This window comes from Ursus maritimus, unplaced genomic scaffold (genome assembly GCF_017311325.1).
Source record: "Ursus maritimus isolate PB19 unplaced genomic scaffold, ASM1731132v1 scaffold_26, whole genome shotgun sequence".
Lineage (NCBI taxonomy): Eukaryota > Metazoa > Chordata > Mammalia > Carnivora > Ursidae > Ursus > Ursus maritimus.
In genome coordinates, this window is record NW_024425119.1 from 27,065,314 (window position 1) to 27,079,776 (window position 14,463).

At 43.6% G+C, this 14,463-nt stretch overlaps 1 protein-coding gene across 3 annotated transcripts in view; it reads right to left on the bottom strand.

Annotated features, from left to right (window-relative positions):
• The window catches only part of TMTC1 (transmembrane O-mannosyltransferase targeting cadherins 1), a 257,865-nt gene that overhangs the window by 28,023 nt on the left and 215,379 nt on the right, over nt 1-14,463 (bottom strand). For all 3 annotated transcript variants that reach the window (XM_040642292.1, XM_040642290.1, XM_040642291.1), the window contains one exon: nt 5,001-5,109. In XM_040642292.1, coding sequence (XP_040498226.1) covers nt 5,001-5,109 — 109 coding nt within the window. The remainder of the gene's footprint in view (nt 1-5,000; nt 5,110-14,463) is intronic.

Consider the following 14,463-nt stretch of genomic DNA (forward strand, 5'->3'; position numbering starts at 1 on the left):
GGAAGCAGACAAGCAGTAGCATTCATTTCTGGGCAACATTTCGTAGACACCCAGGATGTCAAGCCAGGAAGTGTGAGTTTGCAAAAAGAGAAAGGAGGTGAAAGAAAAGGGGTGAGCTTAGAAAAGGGGTGGTGAGGGAAGTGATAACACAGCTGTGCCCTTCGGCGGTGTTCAACGAGCTCTCCGTTAGCCCAAGTTCAAAGGGAGCCAATTATAGGATGACCGACTACAGCTCAGTGTAGGACACGGTTTTCCATCATTAGATCGCCCACAACCACAGCGCGCGTGGGCCGGCCGTGTGTCTGGTGACACTGGAAGATGGCCTGCTGTGTGACGGGACGGTGTCACAAGGGTGGTACAGAGTGACCAAGGTTTGCAGTCATTGCTTTGATATACTCTGGGAGTCTGAAATTCTGGAAAGCTATTAAATAAGGTGGTGACAACAAGAAATGAATCCATTTACTACCAAAGAATGTTAAGCTGGGTGGATTTCTCTCTACTAGTTTCTTTGTGCCGTGCTTGTGCCTCTGACACACTCCTTTATTACTGAAGAAGCCCAAACATGAAGACAAGCTGTTGAAAGTCAGAGAGGAAAGGCAATCCCGAGTCATGCCCAACAGCTGTTCTGTCTCTTTGATGTTAAAAATCAATTGCCCAAAGGAGCAAAAGAGAAAACCTTTCAATCTTTCAATTACATTCTTAGATCTCACAGCATTTTACATTCGAACCTAGAGTAGGAAAGTCTGGCAAAAAAAAAAATGTGACTTTTGTATGGGAGGAAAGATTATGATGGCAGTCATTCTTTGTTCTTCTTAAAAATTGTACATAACTTCAACCATGTGACACGCAATAACTTTACCCCAATTTACCACTGTGATTCATGAAAATTAAATTTATCACACAACTGACTTTAAATACGCCATCTAATATATGTTAAACATGACAGAGGAAAACATATATATGTGGTCCTTTTTAAACTTCCTATAAAATGTGTTAACAGCAAGATACTGCAGAAGGGACTGCAATACATTTCAAGATCACAGAACATCTTAATCATCTTTAGGGCAGTAACTTTCCATCAACTTGGAGCTCATTAATTTAGAAAGAAAACAAAACTGAAGACCAAATATTGATGAAGGCAATTCACTTTTCACAATATTAACATGTTAAAGCTTTACTTGTACAGAAACAATAGCACTAATTATGGTGGAACCTTACAGCATTCATTGAAATATTCATGAGCACCAAGGGCACGTATACTGATGAGCGCTGAGTAAGGTACAGAATTGTTCAATGGCTCTGTCGTACACCCGAAGCCAGTCTAACAGTGTATGTTAATTACACTTGGATAAAAAAAATGGTAAAAGCCAATTCAATAGCACTTAGTTGACATTAAAGAAGATAATTTCAGACACTCTGAAAATGTTAGCGCCATAGACGCAGTAAAGGTAATGTAGAATATTTATTAATTTTCAGATTTGGAAACTGAGGCCCAGAGAGGTAAAGTACTCCCTACCCAAGTCTGTGCAGTTGGTTAACAATGGAGGAAGGTCTAGCACCAGGTCTCCCAGCTCCCTGTCAAATGCTCTTAGTATCACACTACAGAGAACCTGAATCCCAAAGCAAACCAAATCCAGGCAAGCTTTCTGAATGCCTGCGTCTCACAGTGAACTGTCCTAAGCCCTAGGAAAGAAATGGGCCTACAAAGAAGACGCCGCTTTTCTTAAAGAAACTTACGGTCTTGTGAAGAAAACGAATCTGAAAAATTAAGTTGTAGTTCCAGATCTTAATTCAAGAAATAAAAATACGTGACTATTTCGTATGTTGATGTGTGTTCCCATCAATATCACAGGAGCTCTGAGGAAACATGACTCTCAGGAGAAGGGGAGGTGGAGAGGTGTTGGGGGAGGGAGTGGGAGTTGAATCTTGCCAACTGGGGAGGATTCGTAAGGGGAGAGAGAAAGACGGCATTCTGGGAAGACGGAACTGTGTGAATAGATACACACTCTACTCGCATCTGTAAAAAGCTCCGCAAAACAACATACGACATTATCACTCCTATTAGGTAAGCGATACTGTCATGTAGCGTGAGGGCAATTTTCATCAAGAAGAGCATTTAATGTTTATCATCTGTCCTGGTGAACTGGGAAAAAAGACAGGAGCTGGTAACGATGAATGCAATGCTTTATTCACAGCTGACCCTTGAACGGCGCAGGTCCACTTACACACAGGCTTTGGTCAATGAACACAGCGTAGCACTGTCAATGTATTTTCTCTTTCTGATGATTTTCTTAACACTTTCTTTCTCTAGCTTCCCTGATTGTGAGAATATAGTATATAATACATAAAATACACAAATATATGCTAATCAACTGTTTATGTTATTGGTAAGGCATCCAGTCAACAGTTGGCTCTTAATAGTTACGTTCTGGGGGAGTTAGTCTGTGGATTTCTGACTGCGCAGGTGGTCAGTACTGCTAACCCCCTTATTGTTCAAGGGTCAACGGTATTTGCTTACTTATACCTCATTATTCCACAAAGAAATTGAGGTGGCTTTAAAAAACTGGAAATAAAAATTGAATAGAATAAATTAAGGAAAATGATAAGTCCAGGAACAAAAGCAGCACCCGCAGGAAAACAGACTATACGGTCCAGATGGCTGTTAGTTAGAGGTTGCGGACAAGAGGGATGGAAACAGAGTTAATCCTCTTTAGCGTTTACAAGATATTTCCTGCATTAGATTAAAACTAAAGCAAAAAGCTTGTAATTCAGGAGAAGTGGAGCCTTTCCCAATACTGAGATGAGAGGAATTTCTCCTGAGTCCTCATAAAGAAGCCACTGAATGACGCAGTAGATACTGTCCTCAACCCCATCCCTGATTCTACGGTTACGAAGAGTAATCTCACATGGTCATCCTCGTACTACCACTCCATGAAGGACAAACACAGCACGTTGAGGAGTGACCAATTACAAAACAGTGTGGCCCACATGCTTAGTCCTCCCATAATCTAAGGGGAAAATTTAGAATATGTACTGGATTGGAGGGACTATGTATTCTTCAGTTCATATGGACTCATTTAGTTCACTCAAAGTTTACTGATTGCATACAGTGTGGGGGACATGGGACTAGCCATGAATAGAAGGCACAGTCATTCTCGTGGTTAAATATTCTAGTGGTAGGAGAAGGATCATAGACAGACATATGTTAGGGGCACCTGGGTGGTTCAGTCATTTGAGCATCTGCCTTCAGCTCAGGTCATGATCCCAGAGTCCTGGAATGGAGCCCCACGTCCAGCTCCCTGCTCAGCAGGGAGTCTTCTTCTCCGTCTATGCACCCGCCCCCCACCCCCACCTCGTGTTCTCTCTCAAATAAATAGATAAAATCTTTAAAAAAATATGTTAGATGATGATAAATACTATAGGGAAAAATAAGGCAGGACAAGGTTTGATGGAGAACATGGTGGGCAGTGTGAGGTTGGTAGTTAGAAAGGGTAATCACAGACAACCCCTCTGGTAGGGTAATGTTGGTGCAGAAGCCAGCATGAGAGGAGGAACGATACTCCGAGATGTCTGGGAGAAAAGTGTTGCGTGCAAAGGGAACAGTTAGTGCAAAGGCCCCAAGAGAGAAGCATGCTTGGCATGTCTGAGTAACGGCAAGACACCCAACCGGGGAGAGGTCTTATGAAGATGAACGAAACAGGATGAGGTGAGAAAAAGGAACAATGGCAGAGTCAATCTTTGCTTCAGAAATCTCCTGCTGTGTCTGCTTCAACACAAGCCAAAGGTTATTGAGGACGGCCAGCGTATACCATAGAACACGACCATCATCATGTCAGCTTAACCGCTGTGCTGAAACAGAAATCACCCAGCACAGACATGGGCTTTTGTCTAAAGCCCAACTACACTATATGGAGAATATTAGAGCATGAAAACCAAGCGTATCACTTCTGACACTTTAATATCCATAGAAAGTTCTAAATTGGCTTCCTGGTGAAACCTCTGAAGTTTTCTGAATGCAAACCGCATCTCTATGTAACTGACATGCAGTATCGAATCACTCATTACATTTAAGCCAAGGGAATGCTACAGGGCATCTTTCAAAGGTGTTGACTTTGATTTTACAGACAATCTGGCAACTGTGTGACAGCAGAATCCACTGTCTATTGAAGGCACTTATGTGTGTCAACAAAACGGTCTCATCAATTTAGAGAAGACCATTTATGTTTGTTTCCCCTTAGCAGGGGACATGCATCCACAACACTGAGAAGTAGTATCCAATCATTTAGACACACGTGCAGAGGAGGGGAATAAAAATCTCCCCTTATGCCATGAGAAATGTTGTCTCTTCCAAGCCTGTTCTATAAGCCTCATGCGATCTTTTAATGGGTACTGAGACACAGGATCTATTAAGATGATCAATAATTGGTTCCATATTGAGTTTGGAGATCTGAGTCCCTTAGTAATTCCCCAATAAAATACAAGTAAATAACAATAAAACTAGCAAATATTGTATATTGTTCTTTTCTTTTAAAAAATATTTATTTATTAGTTGGGGAAAGAGAGAGCGAGCAAGCATAAGCAGGAGGAGCTAGGCAGGCAGAGGGAGAGGCAGACTCCCCGCTGACCAAGGAGCCTGATGCAGGGCTCGATCCCAGGACCCTGGGATCATGACCTGAGTGGAAGGCAGATGCTTAACCGACTGAGCCACCCAGGAGTCCCTGTGTATTGTTCTTGACAGATTGTGTCCCAAAGTGACACAGAAGACATCAGTGACCTCTAATGGAGCACCTCTGTCTAAAGGCTACCTTCACTGCACCGAGAGTATTGGAGTAAGAAAGCTATGCTTGTAATTGCTGTCACGAAGAAAGCTGACATAGAAACTGGTTGTCCAAAATGAGTTTACAAATTGAACCATCAGTACCAAAATCTGGGTAGTGTTAATGTATACATTCAACAGTTACTATTTTAAGAAATACGTGAAGTTCAGAGAACACAGTTACCTGCTCGGCCAACAAGGAAGCTAAGCTAGAGTACGCATCTGCAAACTCGGGACCGTATTTAATGGAGTCCTTCAGTAAGGTGATGGCCTCTTCTTTTCTCTCCTGGGACCTAGAGATTACAAAGAGGGAAAAAAACCCAACATCTTTTAATAACACTTTGTTTAAATCCTCTGATTCGATGTTAAAATCTCATTTCTTTTAGCAAAGATAACCTGATTCCCTCTGGATTTCCCTGCAAATGAGTTAAACTAGATTGTCTCAAGGTGCCGACAGTTTCTGTCTCTGAATCGTCAGTGGAAAGAGATGTACATGATACTGCAGTTTATCACTGATTTTTCTACCTTCTCTTTCCTGCTATGCACTGAGAGCTTTCTTTAATATCTTACAAGTCTGTTAACCAGAAACCTTGACCCTCGGAGGACAGGTGTGGAGGCGCTGGTGGGAGCCGGCTCACAACGATGTGGACCACGTGCTGAGCCCCTTGAGTACTAGTGGCACCCCCGCAGGCTGGGCTCCGAACAGTGGCTGGGCCACCTACCAGGGACAAGCCCGCTGAACTGCTCACATTAACCTTTGCTTTTATATCTAAGAGGCATCCATTTATACACACGTGAAGTTAGAAAATACTGTGACTACTGGCTGGCAAAGAATGATCAGCTATTTCATCATTATATTTCTACTGAAGATCTGGGCTGGTTCTGTTTTCTTCATTTTAGTCTTCTCCTGGAAGTGATTACTTCTGGTTCAGAGAGGACTCAAGGCCCCAAAGTTATTACCGATATTTTGGGTGGCAGTTCTCTTTCCTGCTAGTGCCACGGGGGAGGCACTAGGTCATTATCCTGATACATCAGTATTTTTGAAGCCAAAAATATATACTGGCAGTGATCAACTTTGCTACTAATACAATTTCCCAAACACCAACCACTTGCTAAGTGCTAGACATTGTAAGTGGTAAAAGCAGTGGAATAGAAAACCAGAATCCCTGAACTATACAGAGCACACAGTCTAAGGGCCCCCCCATCTTTCCCAGGTACCAATATAGAATTGCGCGCTTCTGTTTTCATTATTTGGGGTCAACGATCATTTATGCGGCCATGTACCTTATGCTCTGGTAACTTCACACAACAGTATTAATTTTCACCACAATCCTGTGCAGCGGGTGTTCACAGCCCTATCATATTCATCTTTCTAATGAGAAAATTCGGATTCAGAAAAGCTGAGTGACTTATTAGGTTGATGTAACCAGTCCTCTGGGTCTAGAGCCAGTGCTCTTCCAACACACCGTATCTGCTTCTTCCAACTACTTAGATACCCACGTCTTATGACCTTGCTGCCCGACGTGAGATTCATGCGCCAGTATCATCAACCTCACCAGGAGCTTGTTAGAAATGCAGAGCCTGCGGCCCCATCCAGACCTCCTGAATCGAACCCTACATTTTAAAAAGCTTCTCTGGTAAGGCGTTCGCACACTGAGATTCCAGCAGAATTGCTCCATCAATTAGCCAAGGCAGCTCAGTGGAGCTCCGGCTGCAAACCCCCACGGCTTCGGTCCTGTACGATGAAGATCTGGAGGGGAAAACTGATATTGACTCCACGAGTTTGAGTTCCAAGTGCTAGAAGCAGCATGCTCCAAAGCAATTTTACTTGGAAAAGGGTCTTCAATCATAGACCTTGGAAAAAAAAGTCATGTTTCCAGCACAGACCTTGCATTCAACTGTTCAATTTAGCCAACATCTATCATTGGTCTATTATAAGTTAGCTATTTCCTAAGGGAGGTGGCTGTCCACGCTATCCTCTTCTTACTGGGGGTGAGCTAACTCCTACTGGGCTCCTCTAGACCCACAGTCCTGCCCTTAAGAGCAAGGCATAACACCTGTGCGCGTCACTGGATTATTTTTGGGATGTGGCCTGAAAGTTGCAGGGTTGTAAGAAATCTGCATCACAGCTCTCTTAAGTGATTTTTTTTTTTTTACTGATTCATTCATTTAGTCAACAAACATTTAAAGAGTGTCTGTGAGACTCTACAGGGGTCCACTATGTTCACATACTCCTGGGTTTTTAACCTAAAATATACCTTGAAGTACTTTCCATGGGCACATGTAAATGAAAGCTAATTTTTTTAATCCTGGTAATTTGACTAATGCTTTCATGGTTAGCAGAACTCTTCCTCCAAGGATTTCATGTATTTTTTTTTTAAGATTTATTTTTTTATTTTAGAGGGGGATGGGCAGAAGGAGAGGGAGAGTGAGTCTCCTGATGCAGGGGGGTTCGACCTCAAGACCCTTAGACCACCACAGCTCGAGCTGAAACCAAGAGTCAGATGCTTAACTACCCACACCACCCAGGTGCCCCTCATAACTCTTTATTCACGTTAATTTGGAAATGCTCCCCAAATCCACAAGAAGATCTGGACTTAGGAAATTAAGGCTGAAGATTAAGTCCCTCAGGACATAACTGAACTAGAATATTCTTCAAAACCAGCAGGAAAAAAACCCACAACAATTTGGTAGTAAAAATTAAGTGATTTAATGACTCACATCAGTTAGAATGGCAACTTAAACCTTTTATATATGAATTCGGTGAGATTAATTACCACTTAATGCAGCCTAGGAATCTAAACACTTGAGGCTGTCTGTTAACATTCACAGGACACACTGGTAAAGTTAACAACAAAGTTATTCACAGGGAACTTAACTCTTTATGAAAAACTCTATCTCAATCTCTTGAGGGACGGACACATTTTCAGAAAAATAGCTCACCATGTAATTTTGGTTAGTATAGGAGTATTGCAAGATGCAAGCTATTTCCTCTTGTCTCTGCACTCTTGGATGATTCTACTTTTCCCTGGGAGCCTTCGAGAGTCATTAGACAGCAACGGGTGTCAGGCACATGCCACCCTAACACATATGTTATAATGTTTTTTACAAAAGCCCGAGAAACTCATAAGCAGTAATTGTGTTGTTTTTGTTTCTGAAAGGAAGAGAAATAGTGGGAAGAGCCAGTTCCTCTATTGTGTCTCTTTTTCTCAGCCTTTGGTGGGAGCTTATGAAATAGGTGTGATCTTGACATAATAACTTAGAGCAGATAATTCATCTCCATAGGACCTTCTTTGGTCATATAGTACCATGATCGCCGCGTGAGAGCTGAACTTCCCTTCACCCTGATTCTGGCTTCAGAAGCATCCCTTTACATATCCACATTACAGCCCATGTTTCTCTACTAATTGTCTCATATTAATTAAAAATTGCGGCAATATTCCTACAACTCTTTCAGTTTTGCTTGCTCACCCCTTCGTTCCCAACCTGTTTATACTTCCCTCTTTCTTCTCCTACTACATGCAGACAACTGACAGATATATTTTTTCTAGAGCACTGCCTTCAACACATTCCTTTATATAAAAATCTTCATTAAGGCCCTGCTGCGCACAGATAGACTGTTTAAAACTTTCCACAATGTGGTTCTGAGCAACATTCCCAACATAACCAGGTGCCCACTGGTCCAGCCAGACTGCGTGGCCTTTGGCATTTATCCTACAGAACCTAAGAGATCACCACCTCTACTGCTTTTCTACCCTCGGTGTACTTGAAAATCACGTCAGGTGCTTTTAAAAAGATCTTGGTGTTCTTAGGCTGGGTCTCTTAATAGGAAACTCCCCATGCGAATATGACAGCCATTCAGATTTGAGAAATATGGGTATAATTCATCCTCCTCGATTTACAGCGGTGGGAATTGAGGCTCTGAGGGCCTCAGTGATTTGCCTTGGTCCAAGCAAGAAGGCCGGCCTCAAGGAGGTCTTGTGCCTCTCGGCCTGGCATCCGAGCCAAGCCACTTCACAGATGGCTTTCCCCTCCTGTCTGCCCAACTCTGCTTCCCTGACTCACCAGCTCAAAGCATGATCCCTCATCAGAGCTTTGAAACATATAACAAAATTAGAAAACAGAGATGTGCTGCCTTCCTTATATCTTGGTTTTGTTCCTGTATCCCTGTGAGGAAAAATGATGGTGGGGGAGTCGCCGTCTGGAAGCCCTGTTCTGGCCTCCAAAGGGGCAGCTGCCCTTTTTGTTCTGCAGCTCAACATTCCAAAGAGTATCTGGGCTCCCACTCACTTTCTTCTCCAAGGCCCTGGCGCAGCACAGAGGGGCCCCTGCCCCTGCCTGGCGGAGAGCGCGCATCTGTCCACCCGGGAGTGGGCTGTGCAGGCAAGCTGTCGACACTCCCCGCTTTCCCAGGAGCTGGGTGTTGAACGTTTACTCTCTGCTAAGGACACAGTAAGTGATTCTTTTGCATTCTTTATTTTAGTTTTCCTTAAGTATAATGAATTAGGCATAATTACTGCCATTTTCAAGATTTAGAAAACAATACCGGCAACCGACACCCCAACAAAAATAAACTGAGATCTGGAGAGCTAAGCGATGTGCGCCCAGCACACAGTTACTGTGACACCAGAATTCTCATCTAGAACTTCGAATCTGTCCTGTTCCACGCGCCGGCCACGCTCAGCACGTCTGCACTCACTCTCTTCAACGTTAGGCGCTCTGAGACCATTACTAGGCTTCTACACAGGCAAGACCCATGTCTTATTAATCTTACTTCTTTTATCCCAGTGATCTGTACACAGCAGAAATTCAATAATTTTAGTAAAGTGACCTGTACATTGTAGAAATTCAATAATTGCTAAATGAATTTTAGAAAAAACATGGTTTTACTATACTCTTTATTCCTAATCTTTGTAAATCTTAAATAAGTATTTCAATATCCTAAAGAAGGTAGAGATGGATAATATTATCATCCATTTTATATATCCATTTTTACAGCTCTTTCAATATTACAGAAGTAATCCTAAGGAAGACAGAAGCATCCCAAGCTTTAGAATCGTAAGAAAATGACAAGTATAGTTTTTATGTATTGAGCACTTCCTACTTACCAGATACCGTTAGAGCAGCTTCTCTGTCTTAATTCTGCATAGTACTTAAGAGCACAAATTCAAAAACCAGGGGGACTGGCTTCAAATTCTACTTCTACCATTTACTAGCTGTATTTCTTTAGGCAAACTACCAGATCTCCCTGTGTCCCAGGTAGGTAGTATATATGTTTTGGCTTTTATTAGCTTGTTTAATGTTTCCAAAATCACCCATGAAAACCTATCTCCCTCTTCTTTTTTTAGTTAATTTTTTAAAACAAGAAGAGTGTAGTGATTTTGAAATTCCCTCAAAAGTAATATACTTTCAGGGCACCTGGGTGGCTCAGTCAGTTAAATATCCGACTCTTGATTTTGGCTCAGGTCATGATCTCAGGGTCGTGGGATCGAGCCCCACGTTGGGCTCTGTGCTCAGCATGGAGTCTGCTTAGGATTCTTTGTCTCCCTCTCTCTTTCTCTGTCTCTCAAATAAATAAACAAAATCTTTTTAAAAAAGCAATATACTTCCACATTTTAAACTATTCACAAAAAATTAGGGCTAGATGTCAAAGTGATTTTTTTCTCTGATACCATAACAATTTTTCTTAAAGATTTTATTTATTTATTTGACAGAAAGAGAGAGAGGGAGAGTGAGCATGAGTAGGGTGCAGGGGCAGAGGGAGAGGAAGAGGGACAAGTAGACTCCCTACTGAACATGAAGCCCAACTCTGGGGCTCAATCCCAGGACCCTGAGATCATGACCTGGGCTGAAGTCAGATGCTTAACTGACTGAGCCATCCAGGTGCCCCCATAGTAGATTTTTAATACAGTTTAAATCATCATTAAATACACAAATGAATACATGGCACTAGATGTAAAATCGCACCCCTAACAAACAAGTCATTACCCCTGGAAACTTCCTTGTAAGGCAGACACCCAGCCGACAAGGCCAAAATGGCAGACTGACGGTTCAGAATCCACTCAGCTGATGTCAGAACCACATCAAGGAGAGGGTCTGCATTTTTAGGGGTGATTGCTAAAGGTGAATATTTGGGCAAGAAAGAATCAGGAGCAATTTTGAGCCTTTTCTTCAGTAAAACCAGGAAAGCTTCTTAGAAAAGAAAGGTTTAGGCTGTTATCTCCATGTGAAAAGATATTAAAAAAAAAAGAGGCAGAAAATTTCAAATAGACATTATAAAATTTCTTAATAATGGGAATTACTATGTACTCTGACAGTACAGATCACCCCTGGGCCAGCATTAGACAGTATTAAAACTTCCTAATACATTCATTTTGGATCTATCAGAAGCAATTTGGGGAAATCAGAAGCCCATTTTCAAGGTAAGCCCCATGTATAGAGGGCCACTCTGTTAGCCATTTACACTAAATTGACAGGTCAGTCCCAAAGGGGAAAAATAGGGAAATAGCACTTGCATCTGAATCGGCCAGGCCTGTGATTGAGCTAACTCCACAGCTTACTCCCCCGAATAACCCAGAAAAAGTCTGCACTAAGTAGCCCATAACTGGTGAATGAATTGATAAAAATCAAACCTCAGCACATCCCCCATGGACAGACACCTTCAGTCACAGGTCACACAGAAGAACATTCTGAACCCCTCTGGAAACTCATGTCACCCTAGGGACTGTCAGAGCTTCGGTTGGGGGTTTAACTGGCACTGGTGGAACCATGAGGGACCCCTGGGTAGGTGACGGGAGCAGGTAAGGGTAAGTTCCAGCGTGATAATATTTACCGCCCTGCAACACCCTGCATTTGCTTATTCACCAAATAAGGAAACATCAAGTGACTGCACCAGCTGATGACCAACGATCCTCCGTGGCCTAAAATATTTGTCTCCACTTTCCCTCAAGATTAACAGTCCTCGAATTTTAGTGCTTAAGAATCACTGGGTGTTTGGTAAAATGGAGAATCCCAGGCCTGAGATTCAGTAGGTCTGGGGTAGGGCCCAGGAATCAGCATTCTTAATAAGCCCCTCGGGTGACTGTCGGGCGTGGTCGTGAGTGTCTGCTTCAGGAAACTCTGCCCTGCTTCTGTGTGGGATTTGCCCTTTCAACTGACCCTGGGTATAAGGCTAAACGTGAAAGGATGATGAATGCCAAAAATGAAGGAAGACGTCCTGGGCCAATTGCAGCCAAAAAGGGCAATCACAGTGGCCAGTTGATCTGCCCGACGATGGGGAGGCTAGCGTGGGGGACGGGGCGGAGGGCACGCTGAGAAACACTGAGCTGGAACAGGCAGTGTTCTCTCCCTGTGGGTGCCTCTACTCTGCATCGAGCCTGACAGCCCGGGTCGTCCACGTGGGGATCACAGCATAAATAAAAATCTCCTAATATTGTGCAAGCAAAACTCTACTCTCTCAGGTTTCCCCCAGGAACTTCCAAAAGGCTAAAAGTCCTGAGAAGGTCTTCCTGGGACCAATAACATCTTCATCATTGATTTCATGAGAGAAACATTAAGTAGAAATTAGATCTTGCTCATCACGTGCAAATTTTGCCATTAAACCTTTGTAGCTTCCCAGGGAATTTCCCCTTTGGTTATACAGCAGTGGGGCTGTTTTTCTTGTGTGGTAAGTAAAAACGTCTGCATCATCTCGCTTTCTTGGCTCTATCTCAATGACAGATATTTAGGGAAAGCAAATAAGGCTTCACCATATTTTCTTTTCGTAATTAAGGACTTGTTAAGTTTGTCAATTTAGAAAACTTTTGGATTCCTGTCTAAAATCTCATGACACGTTCATTTAAACTAAAAGCAGATGCTTGCTTTGAAAAAGTATTGACATTTTGGGAGAATTTAGGAAATGCCAGGAACAGAAATAAATGGATTTGGCAATCCACTTGGCGGCAGTAAAATTTCCCATTAACCATAGTGTGAACTTGGGAGTGCTGGGGGCTCCCCTGGTTATGATTCCACTGTTGGGAGAGTTTTGTTGTTGTTGGATCCCAAAATGAGGTCTCTCACACAGGAAAAAGATTCTGATTTTTTGGGGGGTTTGGAGGGGGGACACATAGACTTTGCCAGTTTGAAAAACTGAATTGGGAAAGTCAAATTGTAAATATCTGACAGATGAGCTTTTCAGAACACACACTCCTCTATGGCTCCACTATCTCTCCTGCATAAGAAAAGAAGAAAATTGGATCAGATTTTGTGTAGCCCCTTTTATGGTCACGTTAACTGAGCATATCTCTGGGCAATGTTGTGGGAATACAGCATCGAGTTTACCGGTGCCCACGCTGGTTGTGTGGCTTGACTTTTCATGGAAGTCGGACAGGACAATTGTCTGGAAGGCAGATTCATATTGCCGGGTGATGAAGAATGCATTTTTTTTTCAATTCAAAACTATAATTACTATATTTAGCATTAAGAGAGTGGATGACCTAGACCTCACACCCTCCGCCAACACAGGTGAGTCTGCAGGGTCAGAGTGTGGTCACTGTGGCCACAATGGGAGGCAGTTGGGGTGCCCACCCTGTGCGGTGCGAGTGGTCAAGCTTGAGTGGCCTTTAACACCTCTCCCCGCAGCTGAAAACTGAGGAGCAGAATGGTAGGAAGTCCTGACGCAGGCGAGTTAGAGACCGGCGGAGATGGGGACTCTGCTCACATCAGCCCTCCCACGGGAGCTGGCACAGAGCAGGTCCCGAGGACATGTTTGTCCAGAATCCCTCCCGTTTCACTCCTTTAGAAGGCTCTTGACGTCGTCATCAACTCAGTGAGGTCACTGCCCCGAACCCCGGCAGGATGCTTGCCTCCCCACGGCCTTGCCCCTGCACATCTCAAGCCAGCTCTGTGCCCCGCGTGCAGGGAGGGGAGTGGGGGGTGAAGGGAAACAGTCCCAAGCCAGCATCCCTTCAAAGCTCATGCAAATATTTATGCTCAGCCCTTCCTTGCTTTGAAGGGAAGCACAGGAACAGTGCTCCCAGTTTGGCACCTGCAGGAGAAGGCAGCTGAGAAGAGCCTGATTCAGCCAGGATTCATTCACTGCCTAGATGAAGGGTCTCTGTGATGATGCAGTGGAATGGGCACACGTCGGGTTTTAGGCTCAGGCTGATTGCTGTCTAAATCCCAGCTCTGCCCTCAGCAGCTGTGCGACTCGGATGCGATGTTCCACTTGCATGTGCCTCGGTGGCCAAATCTGCTGAATGTGTCCATCAGTCTCCACCCTCAGGTGCCTGTAAGGGTGCGGTATGCTCAGCGGACTGGCGCATGGGACAATGCAATAGATGGTACCTCCGCTTGCTCCTTGTCTACTTCTCCGCCGGATTCTCATCTGGAATTTCCACCAGAAGCCTCACCGACTAACTTCGCAGCAAAACCAGAATGCTGTCCCAGTGCAAGTATTACATCGAAGAGAAAAGGGGCTCTCAAGCTCCTTTCTGGTCTTCCACTTCAGTTAAGGGATGAGAAACTCGGGCATCAGAGTGAAAACCACAGATTCCTGCAGTTAGATTTAAGGGATCACCTAGTCCCACCCCTTATTTCAAAAAGGAGAAAACTGAGTCTTAAGGAGGTTGAATATTGCCTGGAGCTGTTCAACTGCAGGGCTAGAAAAC